Source organism: Phocoena phocoena, chromosome 19 (genome assembly GCF_963924675.1).
Source record: "Phocoena phocoena chromosome 19, mPhoPho1.1, whole genome shotgun sequence".
Lineage (NCBI taxonomy): Eukaryota > Metazoa > Chordata > Mammalia > Artiodactyla > Phocoenidae > Phocoena > Phocoena phocoena.
This window is the reverse complement of record NC_089237.1, coordinates 15,923,656-15,940,905: the sequence shown is the minus strand read 5'-3', so window position 1 is coordinate 15,940,905 and position 17,250 is coordinate 15,923,656. Positions and strand designations below refer to the sequence as shown.

The window sequence follows — 17,250 nt, the reverse complement described above, 5'->3', positions numbered from 1 at the left end:
AAGTCCACACTCTTTCCACGTTTTCAGATCCTCCAGCCCCATTCTGCGCTCCCAGTTTTCTAACCTCAGAGCTCTGCTCCCGAGCAGTCTGGATATTTTGTTTCGCTTTAGAATTAAAAAAAAAAAAAAAAAAGAGGAGAAAGAAGAAAGAAAGAAAAAGAAAAGAAAGGAAAAGACAGAGTTACAGCTGCCTGTCTTTTGGGGATCATATTTCCTCATAGAATGATTAGAACACCTTGTTTTTCTATTCAACATCTCATGCACTGGTTGTTTTTGAACTTTTAAATCATGGAACTATTTCCTACGAAATGACCATGAGACCTCCAGTATATAAAACACCTAGGAGTGGTGCTGTTTGAAGTGGCAGGGGATGGGAGAGCCCCAAGACCTGGCCCCTCTGTGTCCCTGACAGCCAGAAGCAAGCTAAGGAAGCCTCAAGCGTCTGTTGAACACATTGAAAGCTCCTGACTATCTCTCACTTTAGAGATGAGGAAGCTGGGGCCCAGAGAGCGGAAGCGGCTTGACATTCAGGACTAGTAGTGTCTGGCTCTTGCAGCTTCTGGCCTGCAGCTCTCTACAGTGTGGGTATCTCTGCACCTAGTCCAGGAAGGGGATGCGGGTGGGGGTAGAGAAAGAGGAGAGGCTGGGCTTCCTCTTTCCTCCTTCCTCATCACCAACAAACTGAGCTCCCAAGCCCCTTGGGGAAAGAGGTAGTCAGGGAGAGAACAGCCGGGGAATACTGAAGGGTGCAAGCAGAGGCACGCTGGAGCGCGGAACGAGGAGTCGGAAGGAAGAGAAGGCAGGAGAGGGGAAGGGGGGAGGGGAAAAGAGCGAAGGAGCTGCCGGACCAGCCCAGGACCGGGACTGGCCTAGGGTTTGCTTCCCGGTCTTGCTCTAGGGTCCCCTTGGGCAAGACCTGCCCCCCTTTCCTGCCTCAGTTTTCTTTGAAGGCTTCTCTGCTCGCTGGCGGTGAGAGCACGTGCAGGGTACAGGACGGGCAGGGTGGTGTAGGAGCACCGCACACGAGCAGCCGGGCTTAGCTGGCGCAGCTCCGCCTGTGAAGAACTGAATGTCGCTGTAGCTCCGAAGTCTCCTGGGCCTTAGATTCCTCACCTGTCACACCAGACGGGATGAGACGATCTCTAAGGGCCCTTTTGGCTCTGCAAGATGTGGGACCTGGAGCCTGTGCTTAGGGAACCCAGAGAATGGGCAGATGTGGGCTCCAGGGCACCAGGCGTTATGTGATCTAGCAATCTTGTTTCCTTTGTTTGTTTGTTTTTAATGTATATTTTTAAGTCTTTATTGACTTTGTTACAATATTGCTTCTGTTTTATGTTTTGTTTTTTTGGCTGCGAGGCATGTGGGATCTTAGTTCGCCCACCAGGGATGGAACGCTGCACTCCCTGCATTGGAAGGTGAAGTCTTAACCACTGGACAGCCAGGGAAGTCCCTAGCAATCTTGTTTTATGGGAGAGGAAACTGAACCTAGAAAGGCAAAGTGACTTTTCTGCTTCTCTCAGCTTTATTTCTCTTCATCCTCTGAAATGTAGAGACATACAATTCAGTTCAAAGCAATTCTGTGCAGTGGATAAGCTTTTTGTTGTTTTTCTGAACATTTTTTTTTGACTTTCAACTTTTTTTTTTTTAAATAAAAACAGTACATGCTCGTTGTAAAGACTTCCGTTAATACAGGAAGTGAAAAAAGTAAAAACTGCAAATTGCTGTCATCCTCCTGTCCTTACCCTTTGAGTCCTTAGGGGTGTCTCCTGTTAACATTTTAGTGGTGTTCATCCTGACCTATCTGATGAACCCACAAATATATATGTCCCCCCCCACAGGATTATAATATCAATGATTCAGGCACAAACTTTAGAATCAGACATACCTAGGTTCTAATCCCAGTTTATAGCTAATTAGCTGAGTGGCCTTGTTACTTGACCAGTTTTAGTCTCAATCTCCTCATGTGTAAAATGGGAGTAATAATATCTACCTGATAGGACTGCAGTGAAGATTTAAGGAGATTTTGTATGAATGGCACTCAACTACCAGTGCCCGATACACAGTAAGTACTACACACACACACACACACACACACACACACACACACACACACACACAGGGGGCACAGAATGAGTTAGAGGTACAGAATATATAAATGAGACCCAAGTTTCCTTACCTTCAGTCTCATCGACTTTCAGCCAACCTCTCTGCTTCTCACCCTGGCTCCACGGCACAAGTTATGTGCTCAGTATTTGTTGAATGAATGATTGAAGTTGTGGGGTGGACCCAGGGATTTGAGGTCTGTGGAGTTCCCGGGGAGCCTGCTCTGGGAGATTCAGGGTTTTACCCGGTGGATTGGGAGGGTGTGGGACAGTGTGAGTTGGCCGGACCAGCTGTTGCTTCAGGGCGCCAGGCCAGAGAGTTGAACCTCAGGGCAGAGCTGAGGCCCCAGAGTGGCTCTCAGCTTAAAGGATCTTGGCTTAAAAGGAATGTGCAGTGGGCTGCCTCTCTTCAGGAGGGACTAAAAAAAGCCTCGCCCTCCCCTGGGCTTTGTGTCAGGGTTATCAACTGCTCAAGTCAGCTCATCTCTCTGGCTGGACTCTGGCATTTTTGAGAGGGTCTGTTTCCCTGGCCCCTCTGGGTGTCCACTGATTGGCAGGAAGGGGTCAGCCTGACCCACAGGTGGAGGTCGTGAGGAGTGTGAGGTGTGGGGGGAGGGGGAGGGGGCTGGTAGCCCCAAACCTGGTGACAATGCACAGTTGTCAGCTGTACCCTGCTGGTGTTTCTTCCTTTTATAGTCAGCAGCAGTTGCTCTTGCGATCACCAGCCCCTCCGTGGGGGCTCCTGCCCAGGATAAAAAGGGCAGGAGGCAGCCCAGTCTCCCGTCTCATCTCCTGGGCGCCGCATCTCTCGATTCCTTCCTAAGTCCCACCTCTGTGGAAGAGCCCAAGGAGACAACATGCCTCCCAAGAAGCCTGAGCCTAAGAAGGAAGCGCCCAAGGCAGCCTCAGCCCCAGCCCCGGCCTCGGCCCCACCTCCCGAGCCTCCCAAGGAACCTGCCTTTGATCCCAAGAGTGTAAAGGTAAGTGAGCCTCAGCCACTGGGATGGGGGTGGGGATGACATTCAGAACCCTCTTTGCCCTGGAGCTCAGAGATCTACTTCACGGGGGCTGGACCGGGGTGAGAGCTGCGGCATGCATCCCCCGCTCACGGTCCCATGGGGCGTGGAGCATGTGTTGGGGCTGGTGACGGCTATTTTGGATTGCAGGCTTTTCCCCTCAAGAACAGGTTTCTGCTCTGTCTGAGGAAGCCCTGCTCTGTCATCCCCAATTTGCCCAGCAAAGTTGGGAATGGCAGGGCGGTACAACCAACCAACCGTCTAAACTTTCTTTAAGGCGCTGTGGGGACCACCATAGTGAAGTAAAAAAGACTGTGTGATATCTTATGGAGAACAGACACAGAACGATAACTTCCAGTGTAACTCGGAGTAGGTGATCGGAAGAGCGAGGGAGCAGTGCTCTCTGGGTGCTGGGGTCTGGGAAAGGCTTCACATGCAAAGACTCTTGCACTGGGTGGGTGGTGAGGGCAGGGAGGCCCTAGATAAGATGAGAAGAGCCTGCTTCTCTCTCCTCTTCCCCACCCAGGTGGACCCCTCCTTCTGTGCCCTTAGCCTGAGCTCCTATCTGGAGCATGCAGTGGCCTAGCCTAGCCCAGGCCGAGACCCTCCCTCTATCCCGGTGTAGGAGCTGGGGCAGGCTCCCTCTGCCGCCGCAGCCCTATTCCCTCTCTGCTCCACCACGCTCTCCTCACCCTGAAAGGCTCCTCTCCTTGGAGCTGGTGTAGACCCAGCCTGCTGACTCAGTCATTTTAGGCCTCCCAGCTATCTGGCCCAGCTGCCTAAGGAATGGAACGGGGAGGGGATGAGCCAATGAAGGAGGGGGTCAGAGGCCTCTGGAGACTGAAGCAGTTTTAAGCTTTGGCACCAGAATGTAGGAGGTCAAGTGGCTACTGGTATGAAGGGCTATTAATAGCAGGTTGGGAGTGGTGGGCTCTTGGGTATATCAGCCTCAGGGCAGGGCTGGGGGTGGTGAGGAATCAGATCAAAATTAGAGCTCAGGACCTGATTCTGTGACAAAGAGGAAGAGAAACTAGCCCCCAGAGCTCTAACTGGATGACCCTCCCTGGCCCTCTCAGGATACTTCCTAGTACCCACAGCCCTGGGAGACCCTGCCACTGTGCCCAGAACCCTGGGGTTTATCTATGGTAGTCCCTACAAGGGGCGGAATTTAAGCAGAACTGGCTTGGCCAAAAGATGGGACACTCTGGGGAAACTGAGGCACAGGGTAAGACCTTGAAAGTACCTGAAGGTTTTCTAGGTCATACATCGCTCCCTCTCTGGACAAAGCCTAGCAAGAAAAGCTGACAATCTCCCCCTTCAGGAAACCTGGATTTCTGATTTGTTCTGATAACGCACTGTTCCCGTGGGACAGCCCAGACTGGACAAGAGCTGCCTAGTGGTATCATCCGAGTTCCTTCTCTTTGGCCTATCACTTCCCTCCATCCACCCACCTTCCCCAGTTTCTCACATCTGGTTGCAATTCTCTTTTCCATGTCTGAATTTTCCAGTTCTGGGGGTTGTTGAAATTGCTTTAAAGTGGAAAAAAAAATTAGGTATTTTTCATGAAGACTATTTTCACTATTATTATACTTTACCCAGTTCCTTTGCTTAGAAGATTCTTTGCTCAAAAATAGAGCAAAAGTGGCTTCCCTGGTGGCGCAGTGGTTGGGAGTCCGCCTGCCGATGCAGGGGACACGGGTTCGTGCCCCGGTCCGGGAGGATCCCACATGCCGCGGAGCGGCTGGGCCCGTGAGCCATGGCCGCTGAGCCTGCGCGTCCGGAGCCTGTGCTCCACAACGGGAGAGGCCACAGCGGTGAGAGGCCCGCGTACCGCAAAAAAATAAATAAATAAAAACAAAGCAAAAGTAAACTTAAGCCCAATGTGTGTGGTTATGACCATATATTCAGACGTTATGTCGTTATACTAATTTCTCTTACACGTTTAATCCTGGGGCTTAACTCATCGCAAAGTAAGGCAAACTGCTCCGTTCCCCAGGGGGTTCCTTCAAAGCATCCTTTACCCCATTTAGGGGGTTTCTTTAACTTTCTGACCCATTCCTGGGTACAGCTAGCTCTCTTCCCAACACGGTGTAACCCCTCTCCTGCTCTCCTAGCTCGTTCCAGCCACCTCCAGTGGTCCTCATTAACGAGGTCAGCCTTGGATGGGCACAGAGCAGCAGAATCAGGACTGGGAATGGTGGCACACAGAGAAGATGCTCCAGGATTAGTTACCACCACCAGCGAAGAGGGGATTGGAGGGGGTGGTGGTGGTAGATAAGGACCATGAAGTAACATGCAAGATCCTAAGTTAAAATAATGACTAATGCTTGTTCATTGTCATTCATCTTGAGAGCCTTCCACCTTCTTCTTCTGTACTCAGATTTGAATTTAGGGGGGAAAACCCAAAATTTACTCCTCTCAACAAATATATTTTGAGTGCCTACTCTATGCCAGGCATTTTCTGGCAAATCCCCTGCCCTGCCGGCACCCTGGCTTCAAGGAATCACAGTACACATAAAGGCATGACAGGAAAACAGTTAGGAAGCATCCAGGGCCCGCCTGAGAGGGATGTGTGCAGAAGGAGGGGCTGGGATGGAGGGGGTGAGGGAAGGCTCTGTTGAAGGAGGTGGGTTGAAAGCCAGCATCAAGTAGAAAGGGGAGAAACTGAAGGGGTGGATGCGAAGGCTGTTTACAGCCGCTGGGACGGAATTTACATTCGACCCAAAGGAATTATAATAGGGAGTCAGTGTGGGTTCTAGAGTTATTCAGAGTGTTTGTCTTTCCCTCTCATTTGGAGCCATCACTTAACAAGTGGTGCTGAGAGAGCTCTGGAGGCTGCGTTCTTTGACAGCCTGTCAATTGCGGCCCAGGTGTCAGGAGGCCGGTCAGTGTTTGACTCTCAGCCCGTAGTCTCCTTCCGTCCTCATCAGTGTCTGCTGGAGGTGACCCGATTGCTGCGGAAGCCGCTTCTGCTTCCCTTGGAAGGCCTTAGCAGTCCCAGCCCTCATTCCTCTGTGTTTCTCTCCACAGATAGACTTCACTGCTGACCAGATCGAAGGTGAGTACTCGCGACCCCACCTACCCCACCACACTCTCTCTGTTGCGCTTCCTGGGGAGGAGTTGTTGTCACCACCGTAATAGTAATCATCGCCATCACCACCCTCATAATCACCACCATCACAATCATCACCACCATCATCTTCATCATTGCAAACCCGTATCTGAGTCAGGGCACACAAAGGCGTGACTGGAAAACAGTTAAGCAAAACAGCAAGTATAGGTGTGTTCTCTGCTCACTTTCACCTACTACGTGTTATTACTTAAGCACTTTACGTGGATTAGTTTATTTAATTCTCACCGCAGCCCTGTGAGGTAGGGACTATCACCACCCCACTTGACAGGTGATAAAACTGAGGCAGAGAGAGGTTGGGTGGCTTGCGCAGTCTGACACAGACAGTTGGTGGTGGAGCCAGGATTCTAACTCAGGCAATCTGATTCCAGACTTGAGTTCTGAACTACTCTGCCAGACTGCCTGACTTTCCCTCCACCCTATAATCTCCTATCCAAGATATTTAGAAGCCCTCATTTCTGGTTTGTTATTGGAAAGCCCTCCTCAGGTTACCAGCTCCCTCTCCCTGCATCCTGAAGTCTGCCAAGATGCTCACCCGCTAATGGTGGCAGGACCAGCGGTGACTTGAGGGTGCCTTGGTCCACCTGTGATCTCCATCAGCCCTTCTCCGTCTTTGATGAAGACAATTTGTTTTCTCAACTTAATATAAGTATTATTAAGTGTAGCTTCAAGACAAGCCTCGAGACCTCCCGCCCTCCAACTTAATTGTTGCCCCTCAGCCCTCTTCTGTAGGAGTCTGGTGTTTTGAGAATGAAATGTTTCATCAAGTGATATCTACTTTGCAGCTGGGATCCACCTTCATTGCAACTTATCCCTTTGTTTCCCCCACCAAATGCCTCCTGGACATAAAATCATAGGAATTGAAAGGGACCTTGAAAGGTCACCTGATTCAACCCCTTGATTTTAAGCACAGACTATATTTTAAAAATTAAACTAATCCATGAACATGGTAAAAAGAAAGAAAATTAAAAATATTTTCCCCTTGCTTTCCTCTCAGTATGATCCCCTGATCATACTGATCCCCTCTCCCCAAAACAATCATTGTTAATAGGTCTATGTATCCTTTGATTAAAAAATATATAATGTTATACCAGTATGTATGTGTAAAGTTTATACAAATTGAGTCATGTGGTGCATACTGTCCTGCATCTTTCACTTAATATATATTTGGGTTTAACAATGTATAACATAGTACGTATCATTTAATAATATATTTAAATATCTTTTTATATTTAACACCAACAGTTCTACCTCATTCTTTTAAACAGTTATATAGATTCTCACACATGGATGCACCTTTTAATCCAATCAGGCCCACACTGATAGACCTTCAGGTTGTTTCCAGTTGGGGGAGATAATGCTTTCCCCAGGGGATCTTCCTAGCAATGAGTCAAAGGATATGTGCATTTTAATAGTTACTGCCAAGTTTCCCTCCAAAAAAGTGATGCCAGTTACCCACCAATAGGGCATGAGAGATGGCAGATGCATTTTGAAACAAGTGAACCGAGTCCAACTCCATTTCTGCAATACCCTGTGGACAGTCACTTTCCATCAATAGTTTGGAGCACTGTGAAATTCTTAAAATAAATTTTAATGCATTTTAGTTAAATATATATATATATATACTCAGTGTATATGCAAACACAGTGGTACCCATGAGGACTAGAAAATCAACTAACGATAAAAAATTTTCATTTCCCAAATGGGAATCCTGGTCAAAGCCAACTGAGACAGCTGGTTGCCTCTTTTCTCTGTGAAGATATTCAGGGCTGGGGCCTAACTCATTCCAGCCTTTCATCCCTCTGACTTTGAAGGCATTGTTCCTTAGGTTGGATTGGAATTGTTTTTGCTTTAATTTTATGCCAATCTCTTCATTTGCTCTTTGGTGAAACTGAAGATGGTTTTCTCCTGTTTTGCTGGAAAAACGTTATCTGCAACCAGGAGCCTTTGATATTAGCCCTAAATCTGCCACTATTGGCCATGAGACTTAGAGCAAGTCACTTCTTTAAACCTGGATTTTCTTATCTGCAAAGTGAGGGTATTTGGTTCTTTTCGATTCAGAAATTCTGTGACTCTATTCAGCATCTTCTAGATACCCTCCATCTATTTGAAGACAGTTATCAAATCCCTTCGTAGCTTTATGATCTCCAGGTGATATGGCTCCAATTTCTTTTATTTATTTATTTATTTTCTCATAGGAATTAGTTTCTAAGTCCTGACTTCCTTCTCTGGCCCATATTTCCATATCCTTCTGGAAAGGGATCACCACCATTGTTCACTGCTCTAGCAGGCAGCTCCCTACTACAGATCTTTCAGAAGTTTCTTCTGGGACAATGAACTTCATCTCTCATATACCTCGAGATCACACTGGCCTTGTTTTTCCTCCTAGTAGCTATCCTAGACTTCAGTGTTTGGTTTTTATGTGCATACCAGCCTTCCCAGCGGTCTGGAACGTTAGCTGGTACAGCAGGCCTCTTCCTCCTCCTCCTCCTCCTCACTTGGTTTCCTTAATAGTTGGCTGGAAGTCACATCTGCAGTGGCCTATAAATGAGGATGATAATAGCTATAGCATAAAGTCTTTGTAAAGATGAACGGGATAATTCATGCAAAGTTACCAGCTCAGAGCCTGGCCCACAGTAAGTGCTCAAATCATAGGTCATTACTCCTGTTATTTCCCCCCTGTTCCATCCTTCTATTAAATAACATTCTTCTTTTAAGTGGAGACTCCTTTTATTAAGACTACTTTTATTAAGTTTGCCCTCACTCTTCTGAATGAATTAGAAGATCAAAAAGTCTGAGTTCAGATTCAACTGCCATATTTATTGAACAATGTATTTGTGCCAGAAGCCATGCTAATTGCTTTAAAAGTTCAAAAAAAATTAAATTGTTCTAACAAAGCTGTGAGGTCAGTGCTATTCCTTTTGACAGAAGACAAAGTTCAGTGAGGTTATGTGACTTGGCCAAGATCACACAGTTAAGTGGTAAAATTGGGATTAAACTCAGTAAGAGATTACTAACAGCATTGTTGGAGAATTTACTCTGTGTTAAGACACAGAGTTAAAGTTTTTTGCGCACATTATTGTATTTTATTTGAATGTAATTTAAGGACCCTATGAGGTAGGTGCCATTTATAGAAGAAAAGAGGTTTATAGAGGTTAAATATTTACTTGCCCAAGGTCACACAGCTACTAAGCAATGGAAACAGAATTTGAACTCAATTATTTAGTAATTTGAAAGACAGGCAGCTTTATATCTTTGAAATTCATACAAAGCCTAATAAAGAGTGGCAGGTAAATGTCTTGGGGAACCTGCTTTGATATGTGGAATGATTTGTAAATAATCCACATGCAGCATCAAAGGAAATAAGTGTTTGTAAAGTGCTTAGAGAGGATTAAAAGCAGCTTTCCTCCTAAGTAGTTCACACATTCTTCTTAGGTTTATATCGTTTATCTGCTTAGTAAACCGTTTTGTCGGTAGCGTAAGGTAATTTCAATGTCACACCCAGTCCATATTATCCCCAGTGACGAGTTGGTTGAATCCAAATTGATTAGGAATTAAGGTTCTTTGCAAAGGGCCCAGGAGTGCCTTCATTCAGCCTTGCCCCTTGGACACCTGCCCTGGAACCTTCTGGGAGTCTGGCTCCAGAACTAGGAAATATAATAATAACCACCATTTGTTGATTCCCTTACCACATACTAGACACCATGCTTGGCGTGCTTTGTAATCCCCCCAGCAGCCCACACAGGTGGACACTGTATCCTTACTTAGAGCTAAGAAACAGAGGGCCCATGGGAGTTAGGAGTTTGGCCGAGGCCACCTGCAGGTCAGTGGTAGAGCTGAAGCGGGCTGACTGTTTCCACCAGGTCACCTTGTCCAGCCTGGGAGCCCCCTCTCAGCCTGGAACAGGCAGTACTGATATTAGCTGACTTCTGAACAGGTCTTGTCACTTTGCAAAGTGCTTCCACACACTGCCACCTCCTTTGACACTCGTAGTAACTGGGAGGGGAGGGCGGGGTGGAGCCTTACTTTCTGCGCGTGCGCAAAGAAAGTGAGACCCAGCCCGGTGCTGCTTGGCAGAGCCAAGAGGAGAACCCAGGAATCCTGACTCCTCAGCCAGTGCTCTTTTCACTTCCCTGCCTCTTTCAACAGTCAGCCACCTCACCTGCAAAGGGAAGGATGGGTGAGTGGGAGGGGCGGGGGCAGGGGAGACTTCAAATGATGTAACAAGTGATTGATGGAAGAGATCCCAGGCCCAGCGCTGGAACAGGTCGTGGGGCTCCAGGATGCTTCTTTAGTTGTCAGAAGATGGGGTGGGGATGGGTTACAGGGAGCGGCTGGGATGATGGCTGCAGGGAAATACTGAAATATTTTATCAACCACAGCGTGGGTGGAGGCCGATCAGCCCCCAGCCACCACCTTCGCTTGGCCCCGGGGGGCTGCAGCCAGTCTTTTCTCTGCAGAGTTCAAAGAGGCCTTTTCATTGTTTGACCGGACCCCGACTGGAGAGCTGAAGATCACCTACGGGCAGTGCGGGGACGTGCTGCGGGCCCTGGGCCAGAACCCCACCAACGCCGAGGTGCTGCGCGTCCTGGGCAAGCCCAAGCCGGAAGGTCAGCGTGGGCCTCTTGGTGTCTCCCGCCGCCCCTGGGGCTCTCTCCCTTCAAGACCAACCTACCCTCCCCAGGTTACCCTCCTCCCATTGCTAGAATTACCTGGAAGCGCCTGGCACTTAGTTAACCCTCGAAGAGTGTGGCTTGGGCTTGTTCTTGTTTTCCCCGTGAGGGCAGGAGCTCCTGGGGAACAAGGAACGACATTCTGCTTCTTCAGTGTCTTCCTGTGACACCGAGGGTGCCGGGGACATGGAGCAGGGAAGCTTGGAGGGAAGCTGATAACTGACTAGCGCCCCCTCTTCCCCACCAGCAAATTGTATTGTGGTCGAGGTGTCACAGCGCTGAGCTGTCCTCCTTCTAATGATGGTTAGATCACTGAGGATTGCAAATTATTCATTTAATATAAATTAGAGCAGACTGAAGATTAACTCTATAATGATGCTTCTTTCACTCGTTTGTATTTGATAGATTTTGGTGAATGAGAGTTTAGAAAGTGGTGCAAGTGGCAACATTTGTGAATGTCACCTGTCACCATGGCAGTCAAGTTGACAGCTGCCCTAACACACATGTCCTTCTGAGAGGACGGGGCTAGGCAGGCCTGGGCAGGGGCCCACAGCCAGGGTGGACCATCTCTGGAGGCTTCCTGGGCCCCATGTTGGCTCTACCCCTTTCCTTGGTTTGGCCCCTTCCCCTCCTGCTCTTGCTGGTGAAGACACTGGTTGGGCGTGAAGGATGTGGGCCAGAAGGACCAGAGGAAGGAGCCTACCGGTGTCAGTAGGGCTTCTCAGAGGTCGAAAGATATCTGGGCACTTCCATTGTAGGAGGTTCCTGGGTTATAAAAGAAAACAATGCCAACATTTGGAGGTATTTAAAAATGGTTTACCTCTATTAAATTAAAGCTTTTAACACATGACAATGTGGGAGAAGGGTGCTAGTCACACAAGAATCACACATTTTACAAATGATTGATTCAGAGTTGCTCCAGGCACTGTTGGTCTAGTGATGGGACCCAAATTTGGAGTTATGCAAAATTTTCTTTTTGCAATTTTGTCAGTTTACCCTCATGACTGGGAGTCTGTCACGTGTCAGAAGTCTAAGTTGTGAATGTGAGGCCTGCGCTGTGTGGCCCTTGGGGCCCCTCAAATCCTACTGCTGCCACCTCAGCTCCCTGCCCCGCTGGCCACCTGGAGCTCAGAGGTCTGGGTGGAGTCACGGTCCCTCTTCCCTCCTGCCCTAGTCCTTTCACTGAGAAGAGTGCCCAGAGCCAGCTCCTGCCTGGCTCCCGGGCCTCTGAGCCCTCCAGGATTGCTGACGGGGTGCCCCACCCAGAAGTGGCGGCGGCCGAGCTCTGGGTGCTGCCAGGGACAGGCTAGCCTGGCAGAGCCAGGTGAGACCCCTCCTGACCCTCTGCTCCCTCGAGCTCACGTCGAGTTCCCTTTCCTTCCCTGTCCCCGCCGCAAGAGATGAACACCAAGACGCTGGACTTTGAGACGTTCCTGCCCATCCTGCAGCATATCTCCCGCAACAAGGAGCAGGGCACCTACGAGGACTTCGTGGAGGGGCTGCGCGTGTTTGATAAGGAGAGCAACGGCACGGTCATGGGCGCCGAGCTTCGCCACGTCCTCGCCACCCTGGGTATGCCAGCTGGGCAGAGGTGGAGCCCAAGGGCAGGGGGAACAGAGGCGTGGGAAGTGACCGAGCGGCATATGTTGGGGAGACATGGGGCTCCCTGCGTCCTGAGGATCACATCCTGATCCAGGCCTGTCTTGCTTCCCCAGCTGGGTTTGCTCAGCAGGGTGGGAAGGAGAGGAGAGCAGGTTGGCCGAGCGGGGGTGAGGCCTGAGAGGTGGGACCCAGGGCTCCTGTCCTTGTCTTTGCCTCAGTCACTGGGGCCCTGGTCTGCTCACCCACTGGTGGCTGTAGCCAGAGGGAGAGACCTTGGGAACTAGGAAGGGCCTTAAGACCCTTGGCTCCACCCTCCAAAGCCTCTGGGGGAGCTTTGGTATGGCCTCTTCCTACACCCAGGAAGTCTTGAGCCATCAGACGGAAGGGGGTGCTTGGGTTTGGCCTGCGCCTCCTTTGCCCATCTGTAATTAAGTGCCCACTGTCTCCCGCCCCAGGAGAGAAGATGACTGAGGCTGAAGTGGAGCAGCTGTTAGCAGGGCAGGAGGATGCCAATGGCTGCATCAATTACGAAGGTATCGGCTCGTGCTGCACTTCCCCGGTCGCGCGGGGATGGGAGGTTGGGTACAGTTTGGGCTGGGCTGCAGAACAGAACAGATGCAGGGGCTAGGGAGCATGTGCACCCCGTGGGCTTTGGTGAGCTCCCAGTGGACATTGTTCTTTTCCTTTCCTGGGAGTGAACATCACGGTGTAATGGAAGGGGCATGAATTTCGGAGATAGCTCTGTGATATACCAGCTGTGTGACCTTGAGCAAGTCACTTACCTTCTCTGAGCCTTGGTTTTCTCATCTGAGCAATGGGGTGATGCTGGCCCCTGTCCCAAGGTTGCGTGGATTGGCAGAGATAATGTAGCTCATTTCATCTGTGTCAAGTACCAGCACAGAGAATGGACACAGAGCAGTGGTTATGTCTCTTCCTTCCTTCCACCTTCTCCCCATCAACCCTAAATAGGGGAAAGAATCATGCTCTGAAGAAAGGGTATTGGGAAGGTTTGAGGTCAGGCGGTATAGAGCAGGGAGAAGAGGTTTAAGAGGCTGAGAGGGGCCAAGTGCAGTGGCTGATTTCCGTCTTCTTTCCCAGCCTTTGTCAAGCACATCATGTCTGGGTGAAGCAGACCCCTCCAGGGTGAGTGCAGCCTCTCCTTCGGGGTCCCTCTGGGGCCCCACAGGGCACTGCAGGGGGCGGAGAACAGCCTGGCCCCCCCCATCAGTCCCCTGCCCTCTAAGTGCTCCTGTCACCTCCTGCTCTGCCCCCTGCCCTCCCTGGTCTTTGTACCTGACCTTGACCTTCATCAGTCACATCCTCCTGCCTCTTCTGGGGTCTCTCAAGGCAAGACCATTCCCTCAGGAGGGGCCTCCTGTATAGGCTCCTGTGTGTGAGGAGCCAGGTACCAGGTGCCCTTGACCCTGTTCCTCTTTTCTCCCTTCCCTGACCACCCGCTGCACCCTCCTGCCCAGGCTTGGTGCCGTCCTGGTAGGGGTGGGGTCTGTGATCAGGGGCTGGGGTATGGAGAGTGAGGTAGAGCCCTGTATATCTAGTGCTTTCTTTCAGATGCCTGGCCCATGGCCTTAGCCCAGGTGAGTTAACGAGAGGCCCAGAGTGACTGAGCTGGAGTTGGAGTCCTGGACTCTCCACTGCACCGCAGCCCCGAGGACCTCATGGGCCCATAGCCCTCCCCGTAAATAAACAGCTCCGGCAAGGTTGTGCCGAGTTCCCTGATTCCAACCAGTCTCTGAGTTGCTTTTTTAAATGAATTAACTAGTTGAGTTGGGTTTTTGTGAGTGTGTGTGATAATGTCACCTGAGGCCTCATGCATATTCCTCAGAGAAATAAGCAGTAACTGGGAGCTGGGGGGACAAGGACCAGAGCCCAGAGATCTAGAAACACGAGGGCCAGACCATGCGCCGAGAGCTCAGGAAGGGCCTGCAGTTTGAGGAGCTGTAATCAGGAGTTTCATTTCCTTCCAAGGCTCACTCTCCACCTTATGTCCCGTCCAGGTGACAAATAGGAAGAAGCCACCTGCTTCTTCTTTTTAAAAAAATTGTGGTAAACAGGGGGAAGGGTTGGGGGGAGGGACAGTTGAGTTTGGGATTGACATGTACACAATGCCATACTTAAAATGGATAACTAGGGACTTACCTGGAGGTCCAGTGGTTAAGACTCTGCCCTTCCACTGCAAGGGGTGCAGGTTCGATCCCTAGTGAACTAGGATATTCTACATACCGTGCAACTCAGCCAAAAAAAAAAAAGCTAACCAACAAGGACCTACCGTACAGCACAGGGAACTCTGCTCCATATTATGTAACAACCTAAATGGGAAAAGAATTTGAAAAAGAATAGATACACGTATATGTATAACAGAATCACTTTGCTGTACACCTGAAACTAACACAACATTGTTAATCAACTATACTCCGATATAAAATAAAAAGTTTTTTTAAGAAAAGAAAAAAATTGTGGTAAAATACACATAATATAAAATTTTCCATCTTAACCATTTTTAAGTGTACAGACCTGTAGTGTCAAGTATATTTACATTGTTGTGTAACCAGTCTTCAGAACTTTTTCATCTTATGAAACTGTAACTCTATATCCATTAAACAATAAATCCCCATTTCCTCCTCTCCCCAGTCTCTGGCAACCACCACTCTACTTCCTGTCTCTATGCATGCATTTGACTACTCTAGACAGCTTATATAAGTGGAACCATACAGTATTTGTCTTTTTGCGACTGGCTTATTTCACTTTGATAATGTCTTCAAGGTTGATCCGTGTTGTGGCAAGTGTCAGAATTCCTTTCCTTTTTAAGGAGGAGTAGTATTCTACTGTATGTGTGCAGGTACCACATTTTGTTTATGGTCCTTGTATCTTTTTTTTTTTTTTTTGGCCACGCCACATGGCACACGGGGTCCTAGTTCCCCAAACAGGAATCGAACCCATGCCCCCTGCATTGGAAGCTCGGAATCTTAACCACTGGACCACCAGGGAAGTCCCAGTGTTTATATCTTGATGTGGGCCCTTTAGGTGTCTCTTCCCCTGAGAGCAAAGCCTCTGGTGCCTGATTCAGCCCTGCTTGTTCTGGGCATCTCACCAACTCCCTGCTCAAACCTAGGACTCCGTACCCGGGACTCTGGGAAAGTGTCAGGGCTTCAGAGGGAGCACAGGCCTCAGGCTGGGAGGGCAGGGGAGTGCAGGGAGGCAAGTGGGAAAAGGAGGAAGACAAGAAACCAGAGACTGGGAAGAAGGAGAAAGAGCATGTAATGAAATTAAAGACACACATGTGAGTGGACTTCCCTGGTGGCACAGTGGTTAAGAATCCGCTTGCCAATTCAGGGGACACGGGTTCGAGCCCTGGCCAGGGACGATCCCACATGCCGTGGAGCAACTAAGCCCATGCGCCACAACTACTGAGCCTGTGCTCTAGAGCCGGTGACCCACAGCTACTGAGCCCACGTGCCACAACTACTGAAGCCCACGCACCTAAAGCCCATGCGCTCCACAGCAAGAGAAGCCACTGAACGAGAAGCCTGCGCACCACAACGAAGACCCAACACAGACAAAAATTAAAAAAAAAAAACTAAATAAAAGAAAATTACATGTTCATGAGCCCTTTAAAAAAATAATAAAAAAAATAAAGACACACATGTGAGGGGACTTCCCTGGTGGCGCAGTGGTTAAGAATCCGCTTGCCAATTCAGGGGACATGGGTTTGATTGAGCCCTGGCCAGGGAAGATCCCACATGCCGTGGAGCAACTAAGCCCATGCGCCACAACTACTGAGCCTGCGCTCTAGAGCCGGTGACCCACAACTACTGAAGCCTGCGCACCTAAAGCCCACACTCCACAGCAAGAGAAGCCACTGCAACGAGAAGCCTGCACGCCACAACAAAGACCCAACACAGAAAAAAATAATGGAAAAAAAAACTAAATAAAAAAAAAATTACATGTTCATGAGCCCTTTAAAAAAAATAAAAAAAAATAAAGACACACATGTGAGCAGAACACATGCCAGAACTCAGGGGCCCAGTCACCCCTGGATAGGCGTCCCTTAAATCCCTGAGAACTACCCAACGTGGATTAGATTCTCCTTCTCACAACCTTTCTGCTACCCTGTCAGGCATCCAGCCACAGAATTTTGTGAAATATCTTTTATTGATAATGATCCAGCCAAGGCTGAGATTCCATGAGCCCAAACAGGAAGTTGTCATGGGAAGCTGAGAACCATGAGCCCAGATTCAGTCTTCTCAGAATCTAAAGTCTGGCTGGGAAGATGAGACCAAGGCCCATGGTCTCCTTGAGGAGGGGCTCCAGCTTCGGGAGAGAGCTGTTGAACCATAAAACCTGAGATCTTTATGTAGTTGTGAGCGGGGTTGTTGACACCAGTGGTTTTCAGACTTGGTTTTAGCTCCGTAGCCTTTTGCTCAAACTAAATTCTGTGCAGAAGCCAATGCATGAATCTGAAGGGAGCAGAGCTCCTCTGGCTGAGGAGGTGAGGCCCAGATGCCAGCGTCTTGGAGCCTCTACCTGGGGTCCTTGGAGCACAACCAGAAGACCACTGATTGAGTCAGACCTGCTAACTGTAAAAGTAAGGAAATGGATCTTTAGAGGAGAATTGACTTACCCAAGGTCACAGCTAATGACTGATGAGCCCAGGTCCCCGGAATCCCACATTTTTCCATCTTTTGACACACACCAACCTGCCTTTGAAA

The 17,250-nt window shown here is 49.2% G+C and overlaps 1 protein-coding gene across 1 annotated transcript; it reads left to right on the top strand.

Annotated features, from left to right (window-relative positions):
- Positions 1 to 828: 828 nt before the first annotated feature.
- Positions 829 to 14,266, top strand: MYL4 (myosin light chain 4). Its single transcript, XM_065898156.1, has 8 exons — positions 829 to 979; positions 2,799 to 3,082; positions 6,149 to 6,176; positions 10,709 to 10,858; positions 12,320 to 12,493; positions 12,979 to 13,056; positions 13,622 to 13,666; positions 14,093 to 14,266. Exons 2-7 carry the CDS (start codon positions 2,960 to 2,962, stop codon positions 13,648 to 13,650), a joined length of 582 nt encoding a protein of 193 aa, XP_065754228.1. The 5' UTR covers positions 829 to 979; positions 2,799 to 2,959; the 3' UTR covers positions 13,651 to 13,666; positions 14,093 to 14,266.
- The last annotated feature ends 2,984 nt before the right edge of the window (positions 14,267 to 17,250 follow it).